Source organism: Empidonax traillii, unplaced genomic scaffold (assembly GCF_003031625.1).
Source record: "Empidonax traillii isolate 1590-97213 ecotype Southwest subspecies unplaced genomic scaffold, ASM303162v1 scaffold24:size2376012, whole genome shotgun sequence".
NCBI lineage: Eukaryota > Metazoa > Chordata > Aves > Passeriformes > Tyrannidae > Empidonax > Empidonax traillii.
Window position 1 is genome coordinate 1,054,328 of NW_020955217.1, and position 27,798 is coordinate 1,082,125.

Below are 27,798 nucleotides of genomic sequence, written 5' to 3' on the forward strand. Positions count from 1 at the left end.
AGCACGAAGAAAAAAAAAAAAACTCATGTATGAATTGTATATTTAGCACACCCTAACTGAACAGTCACGATGTCACCTTTTAAGTTAAATGTTTAGAAGAAAACATTTCGGAATTATGGAAATTACAGGCAACTGAAACAGCTGCATCACAACAACTCCTTTTGTCCGGACTCCTACGCTACGCAAGGTCTGGAGAAACAAGCAGGTTTTGACACAAGGCGAGGCGGTGAGCGCCGTCACTCACCACTCAATCAGAACGCCTTTCAGAACATTCACCATCTTCCCGCTTCTCTTGCAAAAGCAGCAGGGAGGGAGAGGCCGCGAAAACAACCCCTCGCTTCGGGTGACACACGCGAACGGAGCAGCCCTGCAAGCACCGGAAAAAAAAAAAAAATAAAAAGGTACAACGCTTTGGTTAAACTCGCAGACCCTATAGACAACTCACTTCCCCGGAGCAGCAGCGCTGCTGGTCCCGCCCGCCTTGGCCAGAGGGGCTCCCAAGAGCTCCGGTCCCTGCCTTGTCACCCCTCGCCCCGCGCGGCTCCCGCAGGCCCCGACGCTCCGGCCCCGCCGCTGCCGCTCGGCGGAAGCGCCTCTCCCGCGCACGCGCAGCCGCCGCTCCCGGCAGCGCCCGCGGGTCGGCGTCACGGGAGCGGCGGCGGAGGCGGAAGGTGGGAGCGATGCCGCTGGAGCGGGGAGGGGGCATGGCGGCCGGGACGGGGCGGGACAAGACGGGGGGGCGTCTTGGGGTAGCAGGTTGTTTTCTTTCTGAACCCCTTGGGAAAGAGGCACAGAGCCACCCCCCACCCCCACCCCCCCACATGTAGGTGTTGCATCGCCTAAAATTGCGGTGGTGTTTGTTTGTTGGTTGGTTTGTTTGTTTGTTTGTACAAGCCCCGGTGGCGCAGACGCGCGGCAGCAGCGCCCCTGCCCCACGCTGGGTTCTTGCCCGGCGGGAGGGCACCACGCCCCCCGGTGCGGGAGGGGGCTCGCAGGTGCCCAGACCTGCTGTGGAACCGGCTGCAAACACGGGTCCTTTCGCGTCGTATTTGCGTAGATCCCTAAGCATAATAACCTCAGTATGTGCCGGCAATGCGCGCTCGCAGCCCGGAAAGCCAACCCAAATCCTGGGCTGCATCAAAAGGAGCGTGGCCAGCAGGGCGAGGGAGGTGATTCTGCCCCTCTGCTCTGCTCTGGTGAGACCCCACCTGTAGTGCTGCATCCAGCTCTGGGGACCCCAACGCGAGAAGGACATGGACCTCTTGGAGCCAGTCCAGGGGAGGGCCGCGAATTTGATAATGGGACTGGAGCACCTCCCCTATGAAGACAGGCCGAGAGAGCTGGGGCTGTTCAGCCTGGAGAAGGTTCCGTGGAGATCTCATAGCAGCCTTAAAGGATCTGAAGGGGCCTGCAGGGAAGCTGAGGAGGGACTCTTTATCAGGAACCGTAGTGATAGAACAAGGAGTAATGGGTACAAGAGAAAGAGGAGAAATTTGGTTTAGATATTAGAAGGAAAATCTTTACTCTGAGGGTGGTGAGGCACTGCAACAGGTTGCCCAGGGTGCCCCAACCCTGGCAGAGTTCAAAGCCAGGTTGGATAAGGCCTTGAGCAACCTGGTCTAGTGGGAGGCATCCCTGCCCATGGCAGGGAAGTTGGGACTAGATGATCTTTAAGGTCCGTTTGAACCCTTACGATTTTGTGTTCACTCTCGGACCTGAACGGAGGCTCCTGGCAGCAGAGAAATGGCACTCATTTTGGCCTCCTGTGTTTGCAGTTGCTTGTTTGAAATTCAAGTAATTGTGGCATCTGCTGTCACTGAAACACATGTTTGTTGCAATTGTAGACTGTGGCTAGGGAGAAAAATAAATGCATGTGGTTTTGTGAATAAAGGTAGTGAAGGAACTGCCATCAGACAGAGTTTGGAGGCGGAAGAGGTTTCTCTAGAGGACTGACTATCAGTGTCTTCAAAGTGTATCACGATGTTGTGTACACTGCTGAAGTGAATGGATAAGCATGACGTTGAAATGGTGGAAGTCAAAAAGTAGTCTGCTGGCAGTGATTCTGAGAGTGTTGGGGTAATGCTGACGTTTTTCAAAAACACCCCAAACACAAGCAAGAGAGAAGTGAAAAATCAAAACTTTTGGGGAAATGAGAAAAGAGGACACATTAATGGAAGAAAACAAATAGAAACCCCTTGTTTAGAGGAGTTGGACACTGACAGTAAAAGCAATATAAACATTTTTCTTGGTCTGTAGAGATTACCTTAAATTCAAGGAGCTTATAAGGCTCCCAAATTTCAAGGTCAGATTTACACATTTTGTCATTTTGAGTTAATTGTGATGATATAGACCTAATTTTTTATTTAATAAGGATGACTATGTTTCCAACATAAGAATTTGATTGATATGTGAGAGATATTGGTGTGATTTTAAATCCACTTAAACACATTAACTCAGTATTTCAGTATAAATGCATCAACGCAGACACTAAAATTTCACTTACAAAATACAAATTTCATGTTACTCCTGCAGTGTATGCAAAACCATTTTTTTTGCATATTTTTGCGATTATGATGTTTAATATTCTTTCTTGGTTTTCCCATAATGCTTGTGCTAAAAATACTACATGTTCTATCTACTAAGACTTGAGAGGAGGTCTTCATCAGAAGTAACATGCACAACTTTGTTGTTGTGGGTTGCCAAAGCCAGTTTTTAAATTTTCCTAATTTAGACAAATTTTTCTTATTTAAAGATAGTGTAAAGGCAGTAGCTTCTGCTAATACATAAAATGGTCAGTATATGTGAGTGGTAGGAGCTGGAACTGGTGTTTTTGCCTGGCCTAAATTGACTTGGGTTTCTGTGCTTGTCTAATATAAATATATTTTCTTTTAACCTCATTTGTGCAGAGGTTAAGATACAGCCTTGATCAGTGGGCTAAAGTGCATGGTCCCTTATGAATAGTCCCAATTGTTAAAAAAGTCAAGGTAATATCTAGAAAGTGTATGGAAGTTACAGCAAATTTTACTTAACTCATCTTCCTGCTTGTAAATCTGGGAAAGTTGAGTGTTTTTATATATCTATATCTATCTATCTATATATATCTATATATCAGAACAATAAATCATTTCATATTTCTGAAGGACTCTCATATTACCTTCATGAAGACTGCTACTGTCAAGAAAATTCACGCTTACATTGGCTTGCCTGTAGAACTGTGGTAGTTCTAATATATGTATGTTTGTGACTTCAAAAAAAATCTAGTTTGATTTCAGCATTCAGTAAATACAGTGCAATTATTCTGTTGGTATCCCATGGCTTCATAATGTTTTGCTAAGGTCGTAATTTTAGAAACATTTCTCTTCGTGACTCAGGCTAGATTCTTGCTCTTTTGCATATGTTAGAAAAGAAGGACATGCATGTTTTACCTGCCCTCTGAGTTTCATGAGCCCATGAAATCAGAGCATTTGAGAAATGGTACTAATTTTTAATAAATGCAGAGGTTTCATGTTTTTTAGGTATTAGTTAGACTTGCCATTTAAAACCAAAAATATGTAGTAGTTCCTTGAGCCTTGTTAATCAAAATGAAAGACTTACTTGCTAACACAATCTGTTATAAACTTCATAAGCAGTTTGTTGCTGAGTTGTATTAAGTCCCATGTCATATAGAGAGACATGACCGTATCTGGTATTTTAGGGGGAGTTACTAAGAAGTAGAAAAGGAAACTTAGAAGCAGAGAAGTTAATTGGAAATACATACTAAAATCAACAGTAGCACATAATTGATGAAAAACTGCTTTAAACTTTTCTTGTAATTGAAATGCAGCCAATTAAATTAAAGAGTTTATAGATTTCTTTAATTGGAGCTCTTTATAGGGAGTGAAATGAAACAAGTTTGGTTTATTGTGACATTTGCTATCATGACCTTTTCTGTAAAAAGACAGGAAAAAACTGCTGCAGGTTTTCTACTGCAATTCTCAAATCAATCATTACTTTTTTTTTTTTTTTTAATACACAGAATGTCAGTGTCTGCTTACTGTATATTTTGCTACAGACAAATAGGAACCTCAGGTTCAGCCACAAAAACACACCTACCTTGGAATGATATCAGTAAGTACAGTTCATTATGTATTGATCTGAAGTGTTAATAAAGAGGAAAGGTATGATGTCATGCATTATTAAATGCTACTAAAGTTCTAAGTCCCTGAAGACTTGGTGATTAAAAGCTTCTATTAACCTAAAGTGCCTATCTGCTTCTGACCTTGCTTTGCATAGTGATCTGTAAAATGACACCAGCAGATTATTTGGGAACAGATACAAACATGATGGGAGGTCCTCTCCTCACTGTATGTGGTCTCACTAAACTATCTTAAACTCAGATTGTATCAGATTTTTTTGGTAACCTCTAGAGCCATGAAATTACATCCATAAACAGGGAATAAAATTTGTTTGTATTATTTCTTTTATATCGTGATACTAGTTCTTGCTTAGTCTCTGCTCTCTTTGGTGCTTTCTGCATAGAATGATGATTCTTACAAAGTTTATTTCTGAGCATTAAAGATAGGATATTTCAATTTCTGCTCTACAGGAAGCATTGCATTTTTTTTTCTTTTTCAAACTTCTCTGCCAGTTATTTCTTCAACATGTAGCTGCTGCCTCTTGTCTGCATGCCAAATTCTTATGGTCTCTCAAAGATGGAAGCTGGTAGCAGTGGTTGTGGGGCAAATCTCCCAATTCATGCTGAGGAAAAGAAATTATTCATGATAGGTGAGATGTGTTCCATTGGGTTTGCTGCTACTGGTAATGATAAGAGTTTCTCTGTATAGAGATCCTTATATTCAGATAATCAGATCAACGTTGTAGGGACAAAGTAGCTGAAATCTGACAAGAATCACTAGACTTAAAAGGAAAATTGTTGCGAGTAACGTGTTTATTAGCTGTTTGCTTTTAAAAATATATTTTCTTATGGAGACTCTGCAGGACTTTCCAAAGAATGTACATACTCCTGTATGTAATAATATACATTGAAGATATAGCTACACCATGTAGGAAAAAATTAATTCCTTAAAATAAGTTGGGGTTCAAAATGATTGCTAGTGATATAGGCAGAGAAAGTTTACTGTTGATTCCTGCAGTTGAGCAATGAATGTAATTGAGAGGTAGCAATATTCAAAGTAAGTAGCACTGTCGGGATACATATTTTATCATCTTGCTTAGGAGGGCAGGAAATTCTAATCAAGCAATGTTTTCTCTGTTTATAAATTTTGGTTAATGATTTCCTGAAAGGTGGAGAGCAATAGAAAAATTTTTAAAAGCTTATTCTTAGTGGCTGGTGTTCTTATTGTCCAATACCCAAACGGTAACTATGTTAATATTGAGGTGATGCACACAACTTCGTTTGACATGAGTTTTTCATTTTTTCAAGGAAAAATTGCAAAGGTAACTGGATCGCTTATACTAGGGTAAGTTATAACTGACAAACATATAAAGAACTTATGTAAACAGTTAAAAGTTTTATTTGTGTATCTCTCAAAAAATGTGACTATCAGGAGAACATTAGACGTGGTAGAATATAGCTTGGAAGCATAATTTCTGATAGTTATTACTTATTTCAAGTATTTTATAGCCTTTTCTCTACTTTGTGAAATCAAAGTAATCTACAGACTATTATGTATGTGGTAAAATTGGATTATTTATAGCAAAGTGATTGTTAACTTTTTTTGCCATCATATTTTTTTAGTGAATATTCATATGCAGTTCTCTTTTCTTTCAAGAGGTTTTGTGTTCATTACATATGAAGTCCTGTCCTTAAATAAGTTGCTGCAAATCGATACTCAAGCTCTTCATCAAGAAAAACTTAAATCCTATGTATATGTACGTACAGCTTCTCTAAATCCAAGTGAATATCAAGGTAAGGTGCATAATTGTTTGTGTTTTAAAAACAGAATTTTAAGAGAATAGAATGTTTCTCCTTATATAATAAGGAAAGCTATATTTCCTGAGATCTATTATCAAAAATGTCACCAACTTTATTTTAAGCTGGTGACTGATTTTTTTTTTTAAGTTTATCCTTTTTATACATATTTCTCTCTATATAAGATAATTTTCTTTGTATATGTCCATTTGTATATGTGTGTGTATTTTTTTTTTCATATATTTACAAAAAGTGATGTGAGGGAACTGTCTTTCAGACTTCAGTAATATAAAAATACTCTCATAGGGGTTGCATACAAAGCCAGAAAAGAAATCCATAAAACAGTGAGGAAGATTCTAGAAACAGAAGCTAAAATATTCCGGAGACCTTTTAATGGTAGGTATTGAAAGCGTGAGTTTATCTATGATTATTATTTTTTAACAGTGTGAAGTAGAACTTTTAGAAAGTAAAATATTTTTTCTCACAAACTTAGCATGTTCTTTTCTGTTTGAAACAGTGATAATAAAACTTATAATTTCTGTATTAATATGGATTATCAGTTGTCTATTTTCTATGGATTAGAACCATTCTTTTTCTTAAAGTAAATAAAAAGCAATAGTTAAGAGGAGATTTGAGGGTTGTTTTCATAGAATTATAGAATCATAGAATCAGCCGGGTTGGAAAGGACCTCTGAGATCATTAAGCCCTTGATCCACTGCCACCGCAGTTACTAGACTATAGCACTAAGTGCCACATCCAGTCTCATCTTAAAAACCTCCAGGGATGGAGAATCCACCAATTCCCTGGGCAGCCCATTCTAATGCCTGATTTTGTTCATGTTTCAGATGAGATTTAAAGCTTTAGATACAAGGCTAATATTTGATACCAGTTTTGTGTACAAAAGGTATTTGTGGGATGAAATACTCTCAAAATCTCATTACAGAAAAGTATGTTGCGCTTTCATCAGAATTGACAATATTGACTGAAAGCAGCACAGTCTTTTAGTAATAGTGTCACTGCTTTTTAGAGTAATTTAAAATAAGAACTGCAATTCGCATAAGAAACTGTATTCCTGAGGCATACGGTCTATTCTCCTTTAACTATCTGTTAAATAATTATAACAATATGCACCTCCTGTGAAATATCATATCAACCTATGAAATTAATTGTTCAAGGTCAGAACCTCGGAAGTTGCTGGTAATTCTGGTTGATAAGTGCCAGCCAGGGGTTGTCACATATATTTGAAATATCAACTTGGTGCCACTAAAATTAATTAAACCCGCCATTTAAGGATCAGCATTTTACTGCTGTCATTCTGTCATTGTTTATTGTACTAATTAAATATTAAAACATTGCACTCTAAATTACTGTTAACAACTAATATTGGGATATTAGAAGAAATGTGTTTCCTTACTCAACAAATAGAAACGTACTATTAAAATGCTCATTAATAATAGCTTGTGTTTCATTTGTTTCTTGTTAAAAGAACAATTCGGTACATTTGATGGAGAAGAGCATGAGTGTGCCTTATGGCTTCTCTTAAAGAGAACTCAGTCAGAAGACAAAATGGTCCGACTGCAGGCTGTACAAGACCTGGCAAGCAACAGTCACTGGCGTGGTAATGTGTGCTGATGTAGCCTAATTCATCCCAGAAATGCGACAAAGTCTCAGTTAGCTGTCCCAAGTCTGCTGCCAACATAAAGAGAAGCTAGCAGCTGCAAGAAGCATAAATATGCTCTGAAATTTGGTCTAAAATGTGGGGGAGTTATTTACATTTTAAGTAACTGTTCTTTCCTAACACCCTGACACAGAGTGTCTGTCTGCAGTACAGACCTCTCTGTTTCCCACCAGAGAATTCTAACCATTGCTGTGTTGTGGGAGAGCAGTTCATGCTCCTTATTCCTAGGGTTTTCTGTTGGGACTGCTAACACAGTCACAAGTTCTGGTAGTAATTTTTTTTATAAGGCTCTGTAGGAGTGAGTTTAAAGCCATGATTAAGTTGATAAAAATTGGTTAGGAACTGATATGTAATAATGACAAACCAGAGCTAAAGGACTTGTATGTGTAAACATTATTTGTAAGCCATGTTTTGTCCTAGTTATTATTTAGTAGTAATAAGTTGTGTAGTAATAAGTGTGCTGTGGCTCTAGCAGCAAACATCCTGGAAACCCCAAGGGGAGGTGTGTGTGTGTGTGTGTGTGTGTATGTGTATATGTGTGTCCTCCTCCCCGCTCCATCACGAGGTCACACAAGCTAGGTGACATTCTGTTCTGGATTCTCATTAGTCTGCTAATTCAGTCGGTTGAGGATCTTCCACTCTTCCAATGCAACTCCAAGCCATGGGATTTATTTTGTTTCAAATTGCCTCTTTAAAAATCTAATTAATTTCCACGGGGAAATTACGTTGACAGACTGTGTTTGAAAACATTTGAAAGCTAGGATGTACCAAAACTGAAGCTTTGTGTACTAGTTTAGTGTAACTGTCTGGTGTTTGTAGGAGAATACTGTCTGTTAGCGAGTAGTCTCAGGATGTCAGAGCACAGGATGTCCAGTATAAGGAATTTAGTTGCTTTTTGTTATCTCCCTTTCTCTGTAGTGCTTGCTATAGTATTTGGATGTTTCACGAACACTTTTTGTTCTTGCCAACTGCCTCATGAGGGAAACAGGCTTTTATTTAACCTGATACTTCAAAACAGAATCCAAGAAAGTTTAAGATTGAAAGTGTGTGCTAACTTTTCACAGCTAGAACTAAAGTCTTCAGCTTGTCCAAAGCACAGCTCCAGTGAGTTTAGTTTGCAGGTGTGATTTGCACTGAAGAAAAAGTATGGCCAATCTGTGACTGTGAAAATTATATTTAAAATGGTTTGTCAGTTTTGTTCTAGAATTGAATAACAGTAACAAGAATAGAAGCAAATTTTTATTTTTTTTTCCTTCAGTTTGCCACTGAATTTCAGTATGTAATTTTCAATATTTCCAGCTGTAAAGTAAGTAGGTTTTGGAAAGGATGAGTAGTGCTCTTTAAATCTGCTTTCCCTTCAGCAGAGTAACTGAAAGTCTCTCTTGTATTTTCAGTAAGGAAAGGCTACTTAAAACTGTACTATGTTATCAATGTTATTGAAACATGACTTTTTGTATCATTTGAAATTTGGGATGTGTGTCTTTGCAGTATTTGGATTTAAGGCTCTGGTTTTTAGTAATGTAAGCAGAAGACTTTTAAATTTTAACACTGAATATTTGCTTGTGCTCAACTTATATCTGAGTACCTGTATCAAACCGGTCTATAATGAACAGTTAGTGCCCAGGTGTATTTCAGTTCAGCGTAGTGCTGATCTAACATCTGCAGTTTTTAACTTGTGGAATTTGTGGTTACAGAATTGGAGCGTGTTTAAGTAGATCGCAGAGAAGTGGTTCTTTTTTCAAGTGTATTTACAAAGTAGATCAGAAACTTCATTTAAAACCAACTGAAATGTTTAAGGTTAGTTTAACCCTAACATTGAAATTCTCGTTTGACAGATTATCAATATGGTACAGTTGCTCAAACCTGTGATCAAAGGACTGCTATAGGTTTGGCTCGATCCAAGGGAATCGACCTTCGCTTTTTCCTGCCTCCACCACCATTGCCAAAAATAAAGACTGTAAGTAAATGAAAAGTAGGTATTAGATGATTCTTAGTTGCTAATTTGTTTTTACTGCTTTTGTTGTTGTTAACCATTTAAAGTAGGGTTCTTCCAAAGTAGCTAACTAGTAGTAAAATTTAGATCAAAATACAAAACTGTAATATATGATTTACCCCTGGGGTACATCTGCATTAGCGAATGGAATGATGGAAAGAAATAAGGTTGGAAGCATTGCTCAATTACTTTTCTTGAACTATATATCCACAGTACATATTTACCAGTAAATAGCAGTGAAGTCTGAACCAATTACCAGTATGATACACACGCTGCTTGTCTGTCCCTAATGGACAAAACAAAGAAGTCATCCTGGATTGCCTTGTTGATCCTGACAGAATCCTACACATGGATGTAGGATTCCTGGAGGCCTTTGGGTCCTCAGTGCTAAATGTGGTGCTCTGCTCTAGACCGACCTCTTCATTGCCAGCTTTTGGGTGTCAACAAATCTTTATTGGGTAAATTTGGCCTTGGTTTTTCTTTTTAAGTTAATTTTTAAGGGTGTGTATAAATATTATATGTATGATGGTCAGAGCAATCATGCCGTCATTAGCTTCAATAAACAGAATTGGCACACAGAGCATAATGTACGAGGTGTTTTGTAGTGCTGATAGAATGAATACTGGCAGAAGTCTTGTCAGAAACTACCTGTCAGAAATTACCTCTGTATCTTAACCAGCAAAACTCTGAAACGCCAGCTTTGATTTGTAGTGTTATTTTCAGTATTTCCTTTCTTATCTTCATAACATTTTATGATAGTGGATCTGTACCTGTCAGTCCTTAATTATTAGGTTATACTAGTATATGGTTGTGTACATATTTTTACAGCAGTATGATTACTAGGTGATTGAAGTTAAGAGTTCCCAATCTACTGCTTAGCAAGTTGAAGCAAATCATTGTGGCAGCTCTAATCATTGCAAAAGTCTCCATGTATGATTGTAGCAAGGATTAGAATAACTGCGAATTCCATGACTGTGGGCAAATAAATTTTGTTATTCAACTTTGTTGAGTCTATCAGTTGATCTGTGGATTGTTAAATTAACACCTATATGAATATTTTGAATATAAAAGCTTAAAAGAAATGTTGTCTTTATTTTTTACTAGTAATTTATACATTCATTTTAATGGAGTGTCACCAAAAGCACAGCATCATGAGCTGGTTGTAGAGGGTGATTGTTGCGCTCTACTCTGAGCTGGTGCGGCCCCACCTCAAACACCGTGTGCAGTTTTGGGCACAACAGCATAAAAAAGATATAAAGCTATTAGAGAGCATCCAAATGAGGGCTATGAAGATGATGAAGGGTCTAGAGAGGAAGCCATGTGAGGAGTGGCTGAGGTCACTTGGTCTGTTCAACCCGGAGGAGACTGAGAGGAGACCTCACTGCAATCTACAACTTCCTCCTGAGGGGAAGAAGAGGGGCAGGCACTGATCTCTTCTCTGTGGTGACCAGTGACAGGACCCGAGGGAATGGCCTGAAGTTGTGTCAGGGGAGGTTTAGATTAGGTATTAAAAAGTTTCTTCACCAGAGGGTGGTTGGGCACTGGAACAGGCTCCTCAAGGAAGTGGTCACAGCACCAAGCCTGACAGAGTTCAAGAAGGGTTTGAGCAAAGCTCTCAGGCACACAATGTGATTTGTGTAGTGGTCCTGTGCAGGGCTAGGAGTTGGACTTCGATGATCCTTGTAGGTCGCTTCCAACTTAGGATATTCTATGATTCTAGGAAAACTACTGTGTAGTTAAGGATGAACTTTTAAGTTTCCTGTGCCAAGAGGAACATACCAAAATACAAAGTGTAAAGTATGAAGCTTTTCATCACTTACTTGGTGGTTTTAGAATTACCAATTTTCAAAGTCTTTACAGATATAGCTATTAAAAGATTGCAGAGCAGTTAAGTCCAGGGTTCATATTTTTTGGTCTCATTAGTATGACTGATTCCATTATGTCAAATATTTATTTTCTCTGTGTTTTGCTTCATGCTTTGAACAAAACTAAAAGCTGTTTGTGCTTACTTCTTGCAGGATTATCCCATAGAAGATGAGCTTCGCTTGCTGTTAGTATCTTTACCCCAGACTGGTCTTGATCCGTGTGTCCAGTATTTCACATCTCTTGCTTTACGTGAAAGTAGCCAGACTCTTGCTGCACAAAGGGTGAGTTCCCATCTGCAAAGTAGAACTATTTGTGTTCTTTGTTCCTGCAGAGCTCAAAGATATAAACCTATTTCCACATTTTTTGAGCATTGTAAGAGGAAGAGAAATACAGAGACTTTGTGACCGCAGAACATAAACGAAATCTCTTCTAAATACAGACTGTCTGCTTGAAAGCTTATTTGTGTTTCCCAGCTAAATTAGGCGAGAGGTCTAGTGAAGGATTGTATCCTTCAAAACTTCCCCTTAAGCAGATATTTCAACATTTTATCCAAAACATTCCTTCCCCTTGTAGTGCTCATAAAATGATTTTTCACATTTCATCTTACTGTTGTTTGAGTTTTCATTTACTGCAGAGATGATTCAACATCTGTTAAGTCTTACTACCAAACTAGTAGGTTGTTAGCACACCTCAAATAGTAAACGCTGTTACATCCCTTGAAAATTCCTTCCTGGAACAGGTCCCTGTTACCAAACTAGAAATGGAGTAGTCTAGTGGTCGGTCTTAACTTGGAAACTAGAAGTTCTTCAAAAGTGCAGCAGCTTCCTCAGTGGCTTTAGGAAAGTCACTTGAAGTGCCATTATTGCTTAAAAATAATAATTGTAATGCCACTTTCATCCACTCCTTCTTGTGAATTTTATTTTTTTATTTAGAAGTTGTGACTTTAATGAGTGATTATTATTTTTTATAAGATGCAGTAGCAAATGTGAATTCATTTTAATAGTGATGCTTGTCAGCCTTCATTTAGAGATTTCAGAGTGCAGTAACTCTATAGTTCCTGTAACAGAGTTATGTGTATTATTTGTATACTATCACTCCTTTATTTTTTCCACAGCCAGAGCTCTTGCTGCAAAGTGAGCTTTGGTAAGACACAGCACTTGTAGGCATTTTGATTTTTATTGAGGTTATGCTGGTCTTTCTGCTGTGTGATTGAGAGACTCGTTGTCAGAGGCTATGCCACATATTGGAGACCTTTTTTCCTCCTATTTTCAGTTTTGCAACTATGAAAGTCTAAATTTAGTTTGAGTCTTGTTTTTAACGCTTAAACAAATAATCTTAAAGGAAGACATTCATTAACAAAATGAAAATCCTATGTTTTTCCCCTTTATTTATGTTTTGAAGTCAGTAGACTGTGGAGACTACTGATTGAAAATCTAATTAATATTTTCACTTAAAAACAGTAAATATTTTTATGGTGTACTGTTGTGTGATTTGTACATTTTGAAAAGTGTATGCATGCTGTGCACTCTTTAAAGCAATTTCTATAGATCATTACACACTTAACGGTTCAGTTTAGACATCCTTGTTTTATGTAGCCATTTGAAGTGTGTTATGATTTTTACTGCTTCTCATTTCAGGGAGGCTTATGGTGTTTTGGAGGAAATGGACTTCCATATTGTGAGACGTTGAGTAAAATCCCTTCAGAAACAGTGGAACTCTTTTGCTTGCAGGCTTTAGTACAGCATTCTAAGGTAAATTGTCCTTTAAACTATAACTGAAAAACTACATTTAAAAACATTCCTTTCTAATACTCCCTTGTGTATTGTGAAGGAGTTGCCATTTCTTTCTCTCCTACCACTCATTCTTTCTGTAAGGGTGTTCAGATAACAGACTGGTGTGAAACAAAGGCAGTGATACAAGCTAATTTTTTTTTCTCATGGGGAAGTGTATGTAGGTTCTGTTCTTGTTTCTAATTAACCCTTACAAGTTCCCCCGTAGAATACCTGTGTGTATCTTTCAAGAAGTAAAAGGGCAGCTCTGAGACAGAAAAGCAGGAGAGAATGCCTGAGGTGGCTTAAAGGATTTCATCCTATGTGGGGCTACTTCCCACTGACAGCCAAAGTCATTGGAGATGGATAGCATGAGGAAACCCTTAGTGTTTCCACTCTGCAGCTTCTCAGTAATTGAGATACTGATAATGTGAATTTCTCAGTGCAGAGTAGGTGGATTTGTGTGAGTCAGTGTACATCAGTTCAGAGAATTACAAGCAAGTTTCTTCTTAGGCTCTTAATCCAACTCTAGTGCCGGGTTTTCACAAAGCAAAGTAGCCTCATGAATTCAAACCTTATCTATTAAAAAAACTCTCTCCTTCAGGGAGGAGTATTCTGCCTTTGGGCAGAATAATTCACAGCAAGCAGCTAATACAGTGGCCTCCCAGGACCAGTCTGTTCTTTGCAGACACAGATGAAGAGTACAGAAGACTTTTTGTAATAGTGATCCTTCGTGTTTCCTGTTGCTGCACGCTTCTGTGTGCACTAAAATGCTCAGAGCTAAGCCACCAAGAAACAGTGTTGAGAACACCAAATTGTTGTTGATAGCAGGGATGGATAAAGTGCAGTTTGCTGGTATTCCTTTCACATCTTCCATATACATAGAAATTCTGACTTAGTCAGGAATGTGTTATATTCCAGATTTTCAGCTTAAACAAGTTGTGACTGTACTTGTTCCAAAAGCATGTCTGTCTGTTGAAAGCCACGGACTTGAGGATATCAGCAGTTTTGTAGCTACCACACATTTTTAAGCACTGTAGACAATCTGTTCGAGTCATAAGCATTTGGCCAATATTGGTAGTTGACACTACAACTAATTAGTGCGTATTCATCTGCTTAGACTAAAATCTGTTGTTACCCTTAGGATCAATAATGATAGCAGTACTATTTGTAAGTAGAAACACCTTTGCATTTCAGTGCATTTTAGATGGTGGACAGGAAGACAAGTGGCTCTGGTTGAGATAATGCTCTAACAAATGCAGAAAATTGGCCTGTTTCAGATTCTTGAATTCAAGTTGAAATCTGATCATGCCAAATGGAGAGTAATCTCATCTCCCTCAGATGTGGAGGAGAATAGAGTGATGGTACTCAGTGTTTTCCAGGTTGTCAATTCACAAGTCATGCATTTAGCATATTAAAAATAATATAAAAATATTAACTATGGCATAATAAATTCTAGATTAATAATAATTCCCATGTAATAAGTGCTCTACGTTATATCGGCTGCTTGAAACTCCCTGATCTGTGAATTAACAGTATCTAAAGGACCTTTTGCGGAACATCTATTGATTATTACTGTGTTTACTGTATAATGCTAGATTTCTTCTCACTGTGATAAAATTGAAGCTAAAGGAGGCCTTCAGCTACTGCAGAGGATATACCAGCTACGTAAAGATTCAGCAAAGATACAGAGGAACATAATTCGCATTATTGGAAATATGGCTTTGGATGAACATCTCCATTCATCCATAGTACGTGCAGGTAAAAGGAAAGCAAGTGCGAGTAGTCTGAATGTCAGATTTCTATTCTAAAAGTTTCCAGGGATTTGGTGCTTATGTAAAATGAAAAGGAGGACCATGGGTTTTATATTAGCAGGGCTGGGGAGCGTTGTTCAGGTTTTTTGATACAAAAAATTCAGACTGTTTAGATGGTTTTGATTAAGAACTCCTGTTTGCTGTCTAGTCAATTTATGTCAATGAGAGGTGTCCAAAGTCTGATGGATGGTGAAAATTTGGACTTTGGTGATGTTCGATTCACATTACTGGCAAAAATCTTTTTTGAGTTTCCTGCTCTTACAGATCATCTACCTTGAAGATTTATTTTTATTTTTATTTTTTATTTACTGTGTTTTAGTCTTGTATAGGAACAAACCAACTTGGAATCCTCACCTTTTGGAACAAAGTGAAGCATGATGTCCTTCTCTCCCTTGTTTCATGTTAGACTACTAACTTCTGCTAAGCTTTTCTTTCTTACCCCTTTTTTAATGCCCTCTAAATATCACAATGAAAGTTCTGTACCAAAGAAATAAATCTCAATGTTTTATTAGAAAATAAATAAATAAATAGGAAATATCAATATGTTGTTGTATTGGTCTGAGCTACTGTCTGCCTTTTAAACACAGTGTGCATTTTTAATCTCTCTGTTACACAAGGCAGAAGTAGCAAAGGCACAGGAAAAGACTGTGAGGATGATGAAAAATTTGAAACGGCTGTGATATAAAGAACAAACAACTAAACTGAGATTTTTAGTATAGGAAAAAGTGACTGAAAGAGAACACAATGAAGATTAGTAAAATTCTCTTCATAAAGAAGGCAAAGAGGTCATCTGTTGTTTGTTGTGATGCAAGACCAAAGGTTCTTGCACATTAAATTTTAGAGAGACAAAACAAATAAATACATATTTTTCAATATATTGTGTGACCAAAGTAAAAATTGCCATAAAACATGGTGATAGTTGAAGATTTATAAAGCTTCAAAAAGTGATTAGACAAATTCATTAAAAGAAAAATCCATAAAGTTCTACATATGGAAACCAAGTTGACTGCAGAAAACCAAAGGGCATAGAGTAGAATCAGCATGTATAATTGCCTTTTTACTGCTCTATTCTTTTATTGTTCTGCAACTTCCACAGTGCTCACTTCTGAAGAAAGGCAGCTGGACTACAAAGGCCTTTGTTCTGAGTTCTATCACCATTTCTAAATTCTTATGATTGTTAAAAGTATATATGTAGAGGAAGAGATTGAAACAGGAGAGTCAGCAGCTCCCCGGGACAGAGCTCTCAGTACAAAAGGAGTTTTAGACAGTGAACCAAACTCCAGAGATGAGCAGTCAGATACTGCTGGTCCAGAGTTGATAAAGCTTCTCTTTTATTGCTGGATGATGCATAGGAAGAAAGAACCTCTAAGGCTCTTTTCCTTGCAAAAACTGCTGGCACAGAAAGAGGAAGAAAAAGCGATGCATTGTATAGTAGCTGTGATGGGGTATCTGGGGACAGAGGATTCTGAACACTATTTTTGATTCTTTGTCTTGGCTCGTTTAAGAGAAATGCAAAACCGAAGACTGTACTATTTTTAGTCAAACTAACTTGGCAGTCCTCCACTGTATTTGGAGAACTGAAAGTAGACTTTAGATAATGTTCTTTGTATTTGGAGAACTGAAAGTAGATTTTAGATAGTATTCTTCTGAAGGAGAGCATGCACAATGGTCAACATATATTCTGCTTAGAAAAGTAATTTAAATACATAGTTCTTAAAAAAAAATTGTTGGTTTGTTTAAATCAAAACTCAAATGTCAGGTCTTTCTCTTCCTCAGTCTGCAGTGAACTACTTTGAATTAGCAACTTACTGACTATACTAGTAGTAACATAATGTACATGATTTTGAAACAATGCTCATGAGATAAATTGTTCTTTTTTAAATCAGCCTCCATTTGATAATCTCTCTTCAAGGTTTTCCTTTTGAACTTGACTGTAATGTAGTTGTGATTTATAGGCTACTAAATCAAAACTTTTGCCAGCAGCAACAAGATTTATCAGGATTTTAGAGACGTATATATTTGCATGTACATATAAAAGATATTCCTTTGAATTTTTCAGTAGTCTATGAACATTCCCATCCATGTCTAAGAAAATTTTACACTTTAGGTAGAGTATTATAAAGTGTCTGTAAGTCACAGTAGCTATGACTTAAAATTTTATTGACGATTGTATCAAATCTAATTATCTTATGTTTCAGTGGTATAAATAGTATAATATTTTTAGAATAGCAGGGACATTTTAATTCCATAATGAATTTTTCATACACTGGATTTTAAAATTAAAAATAGTTGTACTCTTACAGCAAACATCAGGTTTTTTTCACCTACCATTGCTCCTGTAGGTTGCTTTTTATGCCTCTCTTGTGCTTTAAGATGAATTTTATCCATCTTCCTTGCATCTTACCTGCAAAAAGAGACATGAGATTGTTCGCTCTCTGACATCTGTATTGACCTGCTGGTACACTTCCTTTTTCTTCTGGGAAGACGTTCTCCTTCAGGTCATAAGCTGAACAGTAGTAAAATACATTGCCTCCTCTGAATGTTTGAATTTTGGAGATTCCACTTGCCTATCTTTGGCTTTCCTGAGGTAAAAAGTGGATTGAAATAATTTATTTTGATGTTACCCTTCTTAAGTTTTAACATCTGTTTTCACAAGTATAGTCTAAAGGGTGATGTTTCTGAATTCTTTTGTTTGGATGATGTTTCTATTAGTTAACCTCCCACTTTATTTTCTCAATGTAGGTTGGGTTTCTGTACTTGCTGAAGTAATGAAATCCCCCCATATCATTCAGTCTTCTCATGCATCCAGAGCTTTGGCTAATCTAGACAGGGACACCGTGGAAGAAAAATACCCAGATGGCGTTTATGTCTTACATCCACAGTATCGTAGCAGGTAAAGCAGGGGGAGAGATTGTAAATGCTGTACTTTGAGTTACTTGTTACACTGTTCTGTTACAAAACCTTGGAAGAGTTGAAATCAGAGCGCTGCTGTAATGGTGTCACCTGCTCCTGCTGTTCTTTGGTGGGTTGAAAGGACTGAATTTACATTCTTGAGTAGAAGAACAGCAGAAATGGTTGGAATGGTCCATAACCATGAAAAGAGTATTACTGTAATGCGTGGAAAAATCCGAACACAAAACATGAGATTAATTACTACTTTGCATGTGTTGCAAACCTTTAATCTTTGCATTGTATGTCTTGGGTACCGTGCCTTGTAATTATTCTACTGGCATCAGCACATGGTGGCCTAAGATGCAGTAAATTTTCAGCTTAGCCTCTTTAAATAGCAATTGTGGATGTGGGACTGAAGCAATCTCCAGCTTAGTCACTTAGTAGCAACTATTCCCTGGGTTCATTGGTATTACTCAGATTGCAGTGAAGATCTAATTAGATGGTAAAGCTGCATTAAGAGTAGCAGGAGGGAAAGCTGGTTTTCATTATAGAAAATTATGATTTGTGAGATGGATACTTTCCATACCTCTTTTTATATCTCTTCTAGGTGGATCCCTGGTTTTTGTCTTGATCTGAGCATGCTCTTTGAAATATCATGAAATATTGTCCATGCGATAAGAAATTACATGTAGTGTGTTAAAAAAAGTGTTTTGACATCCTTTAGGTTATAAGTTTTAATTTGCTAAGAGCATGAATACCACATATCTCATAAAAATTCCTTTTTCTTGATCAGTCAGCCCATCAGAGCAGACATCCTTTTTGTACATGGTCTTTTGGGAGCAGCATTTAAAACCTGGCGACAACAAGACATTGACAGGCATTTGGATAAAAAGGTCTCAGAAGGGGAAGAGGACTATAGTCAGTGCTGGCCAAAGGTAAAAAGACACTAACATTTTTACACATGACTGCTGTTTTCTCATTAATGAGAGCTGTCCATAGTATCTAGAAGGACACTGTCTGGCAGATGTCTTTTTTGAATCATGTTAGTTTTAATATGTTATACAAGTAGCATTTTCCAAGTTCCTGATAGATTTTTGTTAGTGAGGTTGTTGTTCTTGCAAGGAAAAATCCCTGCTAAGTTTAATGCTCTTAACATCATTCACGTGCTAGTGAAAGAGGTGGCCATGGCTTCTTTCCTTATGCTTTTTTTTTTAATTTTTTTATGGAATGTTGTTGCTGAGGAAAAGGTATATAAAATTACATTTTAAATTAAGTACCCTTTCTTACGTAGGTGCCTGAGTATGTGCAGATTGCTCTTTAAGTATTGTCGGTGAATAAGGGCTTACTGCTTCAAGTGACTCAGACCTGTATAGCCACTGAAGTATCTCTGTAAAACTTGAACTGGTCAGTCCTGTTGGTAATCTTAGTCTTGTTTTGCCCAGGAGAGGGAGCCAGGAACACACGAGTTAGAGATCAGTCTTCATCCTTTGCCTACTTTGTGACTGGGGAACAGCCTAGAGTTTGCCAGCATGTAATAAAAGAATAATAATCCATGTGTAAAATGTATTTGGGGATTAATTGATGAGCAGAAGTCTTGCTTGATATTGTCCCCCTAGTAGCATCTTTGCTTTATTGCTGATAGGTTGCTTGCAATAGTTTAAGTACCACAATTATAAGTTCTTTGGTTTTGCTTTTCTTTTAATTTAGACATGGCTGGCTTCAGACTGTCCTTCCCTTAGAATCCTGTCTGTAGAATATGACACCCATTTGAGTGACTGGAAAGCAAAATGTCCTGTTGAGGCTCACAGGTAACAAATATAGCATCTGCAGTTTGGAGGGGGGGCAGGAGGGAGACCTGTAAAGCTAATCCTTGGGATCACCTGCTGTGAAACAGTGAATTTAGCTTGTGTTGCATTGGAAAATCAAATTTGGAAAAAATTAAGTATAGTCATGGTATGCTTGAGTTTTTTTAGCTTCATGAAGAACTGCTTCTGGCAACTTCATGAACTCTTGCAATCCACTCTAGTCATGTTTAGGGGAGACACTAAACTATGCTATTAGTTAATGTAAATCTTAGGGGGAATATTTCTGGAAGTGAGTCAATAATTCTTCATAAGCACAGCAAAAAAATCACTGTACTGTGGCTTTGTACTCCTGATAAAATGAAGCATATGTTTTCATAGAATTGTTTAGTCTGGAAGCGACCCTTCAGATCACTGAGTCCCACCATCAACCCAACATTGCCATGTCCACCACTAAACCATGTCTCTAAGTCACATCTACACATCTTTGTAGTACCTCCAGGAATGGGGACTCAACCATCTCCTGGGCAACGTGTTTCAGTGCTTGACAACCCTTTTGATGAAGAAATTTTTCCTGATATCCAATCTAAACCTTCCCTGGTGCAACTTGAGGTTGTTTCCTCTCATCCTATTGTTTGTCACCTGGGCCAAGAGACCAACCCCCAAGTGGCTACACCCTCCTTTCAGGTAGTCATAGCGATAAGATCACCCCTGAGCCTCCTTTTCTCCAGGTTAAACAACTCCAGCTCCTTCAGCTGCTCCTCACAGGACTTCTTCTCCAGACCCTTCACTGGCTCCATTGCCATTCTCTGGACCTGTTCCGGTGCCTCAAAGTCTTTCTTGCAGTAAGGAGTGCAAAATTGAACACAGGATTCAAGGCATTGCCTCACCAGTCACTTCCCTCCTCCTGCTGACCACACTATTTCCAATAAAAAGATACTTTTATTCAAAAAGTGTTACTTTATTCCATAAAATACAGCAACTGTATCTGATTTGGTCAGATAGTGTAATTGTCAGAGGAGCTGCATTTTACTGTTGGTGAACTGGATAGGTCAGAGGAAGATGCAACCATCAGGCATTTTCTTCCTGAAAAATAAAAATACTTCGAGCCTATAAGCATTGGCTTGAATGGATTTTAGGCTTAGTAATAGTGATCTTTAAATCAGAACCCAAGTCCTTCAAACACTTATGCAGATGCTTTAGCATGTGACTAGTACTGTAGATTCAGCTTGTGTATTTCAGTGGAAGTGTGTGCATCATTGCTCACAGGTTAGGAATCTGAAAGCGGATTATGTTTTGTGTGGGGAAGAAAAAAATTCAGCATGTGTATAGTAGACTGGGAACTTGGTACTTGTTCGTTCCCTTCTCCTCCTGGCTATACGAAAGCTCAATGCAATTATTGCATTAAAGAAGGCATGTAAGCAGGGAAAGAAATGAAGGCAGACATGACTGTTAATATGCCTGTTTGAAATGAGGCAGAAAAATGACAGTAAGAACCATGTAGGTGGTTACAGGTCCAGAGAAGATTGGAAATGGCTTTAAGCTGCACCAGGGGAGGTTTAGATTGGGTAACAGGAAAAAAGTCTTCTCTGAAAGGGTTGTCAAACCCTGGAAGAGGCTGCCCATGGAAGTGGCTGTCTCCCCATATATGGAGGTGATATAAAGATGTGCAGATATGGCCCTTAAGGGCATGGTTTTGTGGTAGACTTGGCAGTGCTGGGTTAATGGTTGGACTCGATGATCTTAAGGGTCTTTTTCAACCCAAATGGTTCTATGATTCTAAGAAAATTCTTTTCCTGTGTCTGTTTGAAGTATGTTTAAAGAAATAAACATGTATTTCTTTCACTGAGATTAATGTCTTTTTCATTTCAAAATGGAAAATTACATTACCTGCTATTTACAGTCACCTGAGCATAGTATTTGATTACTTTATAATTTTATATGTTTAATAATAAATGAGAGATATTGAAGATATTTTTAACTAGCAGGAGCAAAGATGTGGCAGTAGAATCACAAACTTGATTTGCTCTTAAGTGTATGATCTCATTCACTCTTTCAAAAGTGAATTTTTGTGTCTCTCTGCTAGGCCAAAGCCTATTGTTCAACTGAAAAGACACATTTGAGTATCCTTTTCATATGTGTTATAAAGCAATTTCTAGTGAGAATGCTGAGAGCAATAGAGATGAAGTGAATTATTTTGCACAGTGGTTGCCCCGGTATCCTGATGCTTGCATTATCCAAAGGCTTTCTGTGTTTGATTCTTGTTACACTGCAAGGCATAGTAATGTTGCACTTTCAAGCTTGGATTGGGAATTTGGGTTGGTTTTGTTTTGGTTGTACCACAGATTCATTTTCAGCCTCTAATGTGTAGCTTATCCTTTCCAGAGTTCTGTCTTTTAATTTATAAAGTGGAGGTTATTGTGCTTTCATGCTATTCCAGTACAAAGCATTTGGAGATTTTTGTCTGGAAAGTGTAACAGACATTAGCTGTGATTTTTTTAATGTATTAGTTGATCATGGACTTAGTTATTAGGTTTCTGTACATTGTTCCACATTTTGAGCATTGTTTAGCAAAATACATTTTTGTCATGCATTAGGAATATTCATGTTGCAAGGGATGAAGTTCATTATATCTCAATGTTGCATTCATAAAAGGAAAACATTGTTTTGTTACGGTGTGTAAATGAAATTATTTAAAGCTCCATAAAACAATTTGTCAAGCTAAGAGAAATGATCAGTAAGTGAAATTAAAATAAAACTTTCTTGCAAGAGCAAGAAACTGAGTTTAGCTCAATTCCTGTTGTCCTTGTGAAGCCAACCTTACGAAAGTTTTTGGCAATTTTCACCATAGCAACAAAAAATAAATAATAATGTTTCTGTAGCTAATTCACTTTCATAAACACACAGCACTGAAAATTCATTGTGTTTTAACATTGCCTTTTAACTTATCATGCTTCATTATGCCTGTGTTTGTTTTTTCTTTGCAGGAAGTCTATTGCTTACAGGAGCAGTGAGCTGCTTGACAAGCTCAAAGCTGCTGGGATTGGAGACAGACCTCTGGTGTGGGTATCCCATAGCATGGGTGGTAAGCATGTTGCCTGTTTGGTATAAAGTAATCCTTTGCCTTTAGATTTCAGAATAAGCTGTTATACAAATTCAGATTGAAATACAATTATTCAGAGTAGTTTATTGAAAAATTTTGCAAAGACCTAAAAATGAAAACCAGATTTTCTGTTTTCTTAATGCATTATACTCAATAACATACACCTTTTGAAAGGATTTTTATTGCTGTTTGTTTTTACTCGTTGATTTAAAAACTCAGTGAGTTGAAATTCATGTAAATGGAAATCCAGAGGCAAAATTTTCTCCATGATCAGGCATAGAGTAAATGTCATTAGCAACACTTAAAACAAACCAAAATTGGATTTGCATCATTCATTGACATTTTATATTAATGCCTTCTCAGGTTTGGTTTGGTTTTTCTTCGGCTTAATCTTACATGTTTGACAATCTAAGGACTAATCAATGAGGCAAGAATATGGTTAGTTGTTTCATGGATAATATAGCATGATCATTATTTTCACAGTGGTTTAAATCCCTGCATTAATTCAGTTTCTATTGCCAGGTCTTCTAGTGAAAAAGATGCTGGTGGATGCTTCCAAAAATCCAGAAATGGATAAAATTGTAAACAACACCAGAGGAATCATATTTTATAGCGTACCTCACCATGGTTCCCAGCTGGCTGAATATTCTATAAATGCCAGATATCTTCTCTTTCCGTCTGTGGAGGTTAAAGAACTCAGCAAGGGTACGTTCACTTTGCTACCATCTAACAACAGGGAACTCTGCTAATGTATTCATGAAGCTTTGTTTTTTCCATCGTGTTGTCAGAAAAGGCTGGTTAAAAACAACAAACCCCTTTTTATGTTTTGGGTTGTGTGCTGAATTATTGCAAGTGATTCTGAGTAGCTGTTTCATTTGATTGCAGAGGTGAAGGGAAAAAGGGAAGTCAGAACAAGTTTAAAGAGTAGTTTGGGCCATTCAGCCAAGTAATAACGTGTGCCAGACCTCTTACCTTCCGAACTAATTCTGTGCTGTGCAGAATTAAGCAATTGTTGCATGTGGCATCTGGAAAAAAAGGGATTACAAACTAAATGCTACTCCCTTTATTGTCATATCAATTTTTCAAAACCAACTCTTTAGCAATGCAGACTTGCCAGACAAATTCTATAATCTTATGTTCCAGATAACACTGCAAAAATTATGTTACTCTTTCTTAGATTCTCCTGCACTTAAAGAGCTGAATGATGACTTCTTGTCTTTTGCCAAAGACAAGAAATTTTCAGTGCTGAGTTTTGCAGAAACCTTACCCACGCACATAGGCAGCATGTTAAAACTGCATGTCGTACCTTTGGAATCAGCAGGTAAGTCAAATAGCCATTTAATTTATTTTATTTTGTATATATTCCTGTAAGCATCGATAATGAGAAAGGGTTATAAATGTTTTGGTAGAAAGACCTGGAAAAATGCATCTGTTATGTTGTGTGGGTTTTTGTTTAAACTTTTGGCTGAGTTTAAACTGCAGTTTCCCTGCTGAGATCAGAAGCAACTGCGTTTAGATCTTAGAATAGCAGTTGTTTGTTTTGGTTTTTCTAAATGCAAGTAACATTTGCTTGTTGAAAAAAAGCAGGATAAAACCTGGTCTAATGTTACACTGTTGGAGTGCTTTCCTTTGGAATTATGACTAATTGTCATTTATGTTTAGATAGGTAGGCTGAATATGGTAGGTAGGTTTCAGATGCTTCCACAAATTCTAGCTATTTCCTCCTTTAAGAAAGTAAGAAAGAAAATTATTAAACTGCTAATAGAGAAAAGTATTCACTAAACTGGTTTTCAACATTAAGAATCCTTTACCTTCCACATCTCGGATACTCAAGCAGTAGCATTTTCCCCCGAAGAGTTTCCTTCATCTTTTTGCCTTTCGTAGGAGGAAGGAGAACCAGACAGTTTTTTCCAATGCTTTTTTGTGGCATATTTCAGGTTTATTCTAGTCCAGTTTTTAATCTCCACATCAAAGCATTTTTGTCAGAAATATGGGCAGTTAGTGGTGATCAGATTCAAGATATGGTGGATTAAACCCTATCCCTGATCGTGTAAATACTTAAACCTCAGTCACAACTGTGCTGTCAGTCAGGTGCTGGTAAATGAAGTTTTGTTTCATCAAAGTTGTCTATGTGAAAAAATGTACATTTGTGTATATCAAACAAAGATTGTAGAACTCTGGCCTAATGATTTACCAGTGTGGGTTTTGTGGCAATGTACAGTTCTGTCTGACCATAGCAGTGTGCGCTGATGTTTCTAGCACAATAAAAAATAATGAGGACCAAACAGTTACGCTGAAGACAGGAGAAGTTGCTTTTGAGAGAGAAATTGCTAATACAAGATGTGCTTTTCAGTCTAGGTCATCTTATGAACTTCAGTAGTTTTTTCTTCTTTTTTTTTTCCCTCTCCCAGACTTGGGAATTGGAGACCTTATCCCAGTGGATGTTAATCATCTAAATATTTGTAAGCCAAAGAAGAGGGATGCTTTCCTGTACCAACGTACACTGAAGTTCATTCGGGATGTTTTAGCTCAAGAACTTGGAGACTGAGTATTTGCTATCCTTGGCTATTTGTGCCCTCTCTTTGGTATGACATGGAAAGTTGTTATTTGTTAGGGGATCTGCAGAACCACACGGGTGCTACGTCAATAGTATCTGCGACTAAATAATTTTCAGTACATCTCCAACTTAGACACCTCGGCAATTTATTTCTAAAATACCTTCAAAACAAATACAGACTTGGCAGAAAAAAAAAATGTATGCCCAGGATATCTTCTTCTAGCAAAAAGCCACAAGCTTGCTTTGGAGGCAGGTAAATATACCTAAGGTAAATATACATCCTGGGCAAAGTCTTACAGAGAGGATCAGAAACAATCAACTGAGGTGATTATTTACTGGGAAAAAAGGCAAAGAAGCTGCTGCAAAGTGTTGGTTTAATGTCCATGCTAAGTAGTCTGACTGGAGCCTGGAGAAAAAATATCCAAATAAATGAAGGTAGCATTTTGGTCTAGTGGCCCAATTACAGGAGGTTTTGTCATTTGCCTTTTCATTTAATAGAGTACCCAGGTTTGTTAGCAAATATGGCATCTGTTTTCTGCATGAGAATGAGATGGGTTGGTAGGTTGTCTTGCTTAGACAACTGTTGTGGTTTTTACTTTGTTTGTATTAATGAAAACAAAAGAAAAGAAATATTCACCTTCTTGCACGTTTCTTTCCTAATCCTAGCAAGGTGTGAGATTGCTTTCTTTAGGACAGTGTGTCTCTGGTCACACACAGGGCGGTTCTGTGCTTGTTCACAAGGAAGATACAGAACAGAGGCTTAGCTCTTCTTCTTTACTCTTGGGATGTTCTGAGAAGATGGTATAAGTTCAAATCCCTGGCTCCTGTTTCTCATATAGAACCTTTTCTTTAGCTGATTTAAAGAAGAGCATTGAAAATGCTGAGGTAGATTAAGAAAAATTTAGACCCTGACAAAAAAAGCTAATGCTTTAGTAGAGAAAAGTAAAGCAGAAAAAAATGTGGGTGATCATAAGGCCCCACTGGAAATGCAGATCACCCCAGATGTTTTGGTTTCTTGGGGCCCAAGTGTATTTATTGGTGTAGATACAGAGAAAACCAGCAGTGCTGTCTTATTTGAGTTTATGTTTAGGGTACCTTAACAGTACTGATGAGAAATCGGTATTTTTAGACAAAAAAATGGCAGTGCACAGTCCCTTTTTAAAGTCTTGGATAGTTTGCACTGTAGTTAAAAGCAGCTTGGTCTAATTGTGGTCTCTCTCCTTCCTTTCGTTACACCCTCAACACTCTCTGAAAACAAACATAGGCTATGATAAGGCTGTACAACCTTTGCTGACCATTAGTTAAGTCAGGCCTGTATTGATGACAGGCCTGGGGTGTCTCCTAATGTCCCTTATGTGAAGTGCATCTATTGTTACTGGCCCTAAAATTATGGCTATGAAAGCTACCAGAGAGGTGGGATGCACCTCGCAATTCTGCGTGGGATTGGTTCTGGTGCCAGTGGGCACTGCAGTCCTGCCGGTCCTGGGGCCACCTCAGCTGTTCCCATTTCAGAGCACTCCAGCCCAGGAAGACACTACATCTTAGAATACACTTCTGGAAGTTGAGCCTTGACGTGAGCGAGACTGATAGTAAAATTCACGAGAGCGGTACAGAGAATGTACAGCACTATACTGGCAAAAAGAGCATTTCCCCCTCCCCAGCTGAGATGTAGGTAAGAATGCTGCATTGCAGTGTTTCATATGGAAAATGTAACAGACCTGTCATAATTTCTAAACAACTTCACCCTTTTTACACTGTGGTTTGAATTCAGAATGTAAATATATTAGTACACTTCGTATGCACAAAGAAGAGAGTATGTAGAATTCATTGTGAATAGACAAGACTTCTAACAACTGAATGCTTGTTTAGTGTGACACATCTATTGATTTTAATAGACTTCTTTGGCTTACAGGGATTCAGATCAATGATAATAAACATTAATCTTAGTAAATGCATCTATGTTTTGTTACTGGAACTGGAATTCCTAAATCAATGTTTTGCTTTTTGTAACTATTTATATATGTGTAACTTTTAAAACTAATATTTGGCAGGGGGTTTGTTGGGTTTGGGTTTTTGTTGGGGTTTTTTTTTGGAATATAGTAATAAAATGTGATTTAAAAAATGTCTTAGATACATCACAAAATGTATTAAAGGTTAATTATCTGCCAGATGTATGCTCTGGATCATGTTCGCTTTTGTTAAAGTTCTGCATTATGATTTAGTGGTTGTGTCAGGCTGGAACAATGTAATGTTCATCTTTGGTGAGAGGCACTGTACTGGGGGGCAGCTGGTCAGTGATGTTTTGCCACACTGAACAGTTTTCAGTTTTGCTTTTGTATTTTGCAGCATTGCCTCCTGAAGCATTTACACACATTGGTTCAAAGGCCAGCAGGTCTGTTTCATAGCATTCGTG

At 37.8% G+C, this 27,798-nt stretch overlaps 2 protein-coding genes across 4 annotated transcripts in view; one reads left to right on the plus strand and one right to left on the minus strand.

Moving 5' to 3' along the window:
* Positions 1-557, minus strand: part of GTF2H5 (general transcription factor IIH subunit 5) — a 3,482-nt gene extending 2,925 nt beyond the window's left edge. The window contains exons 1-2 of the mRNA XM_027904779.1: positions 535-557; positions 245-367 (exon numbers count right to left, since the gene is read on the minus strand). Of these exons, the coding sequence (XP_027760580.1) occupies positions 245-279 (35 nt within the window). The 5' untranslated portion in view covers positions 280-367; positions 535-557. The remainder of the gene's footprint in view (positions 1-244; positions 368-534) is intronic.
* Positions 558-621: 64 nt separating this feature from the next.
* On the plus strand, positions 622-27,557 carry SERAC1 (serine active site containing 1). 3 transcript variants are annotated; one of them, XM_027904789.1, is made up of 18 exons: positions 648-671; positions 4,016-4,107; positions 4,628-4,764; positions 5,423-5,459; positions 5,772-5,908; positions 6,218-6,307; positions 7,398-7,529; positions 9,425-9,546; positions 11,601-11,729; positions 13,086-13,199; positions 14,816-14,978; positions 17,774-17,924; positions 18,717-18,858; positions 19,631-19,731; positions 22,713-22,810; positions 23,351-23,533; positions 24,006-24,149; positions 25,240-27,557. In XM_027904789.1, the coding sequence occupies exons 3-18, from the start codon at positions 4,665-4,667 to the stop codon at positions 25,374-25,376; spliced, it is 1,980 nt and encodes a 659-aa protein (XP_027760590.1). In that variant the 5' UTR covers positions 648-671; positions 4,016-4,107; positions 4,628-4,664; the 3' UTR covers positions 25,377-27,557. The 3 variants fall into 3 exon arrangements, with proteins under 3 accessions (XP_027760606.1, XP_027760590.1, XP_027760596.1); XM_027904805.1 differs by lacking the exon at positions 4,628-4,764 and having other exon boundaries at positions 622-671; XM_027904795.1 differs by lacking the exon at positions 648-671 and having other exon boundaries at positions 4,586-4,764.
* Positions 27,558-27,798: the final 241 nt, after the last annotated feature.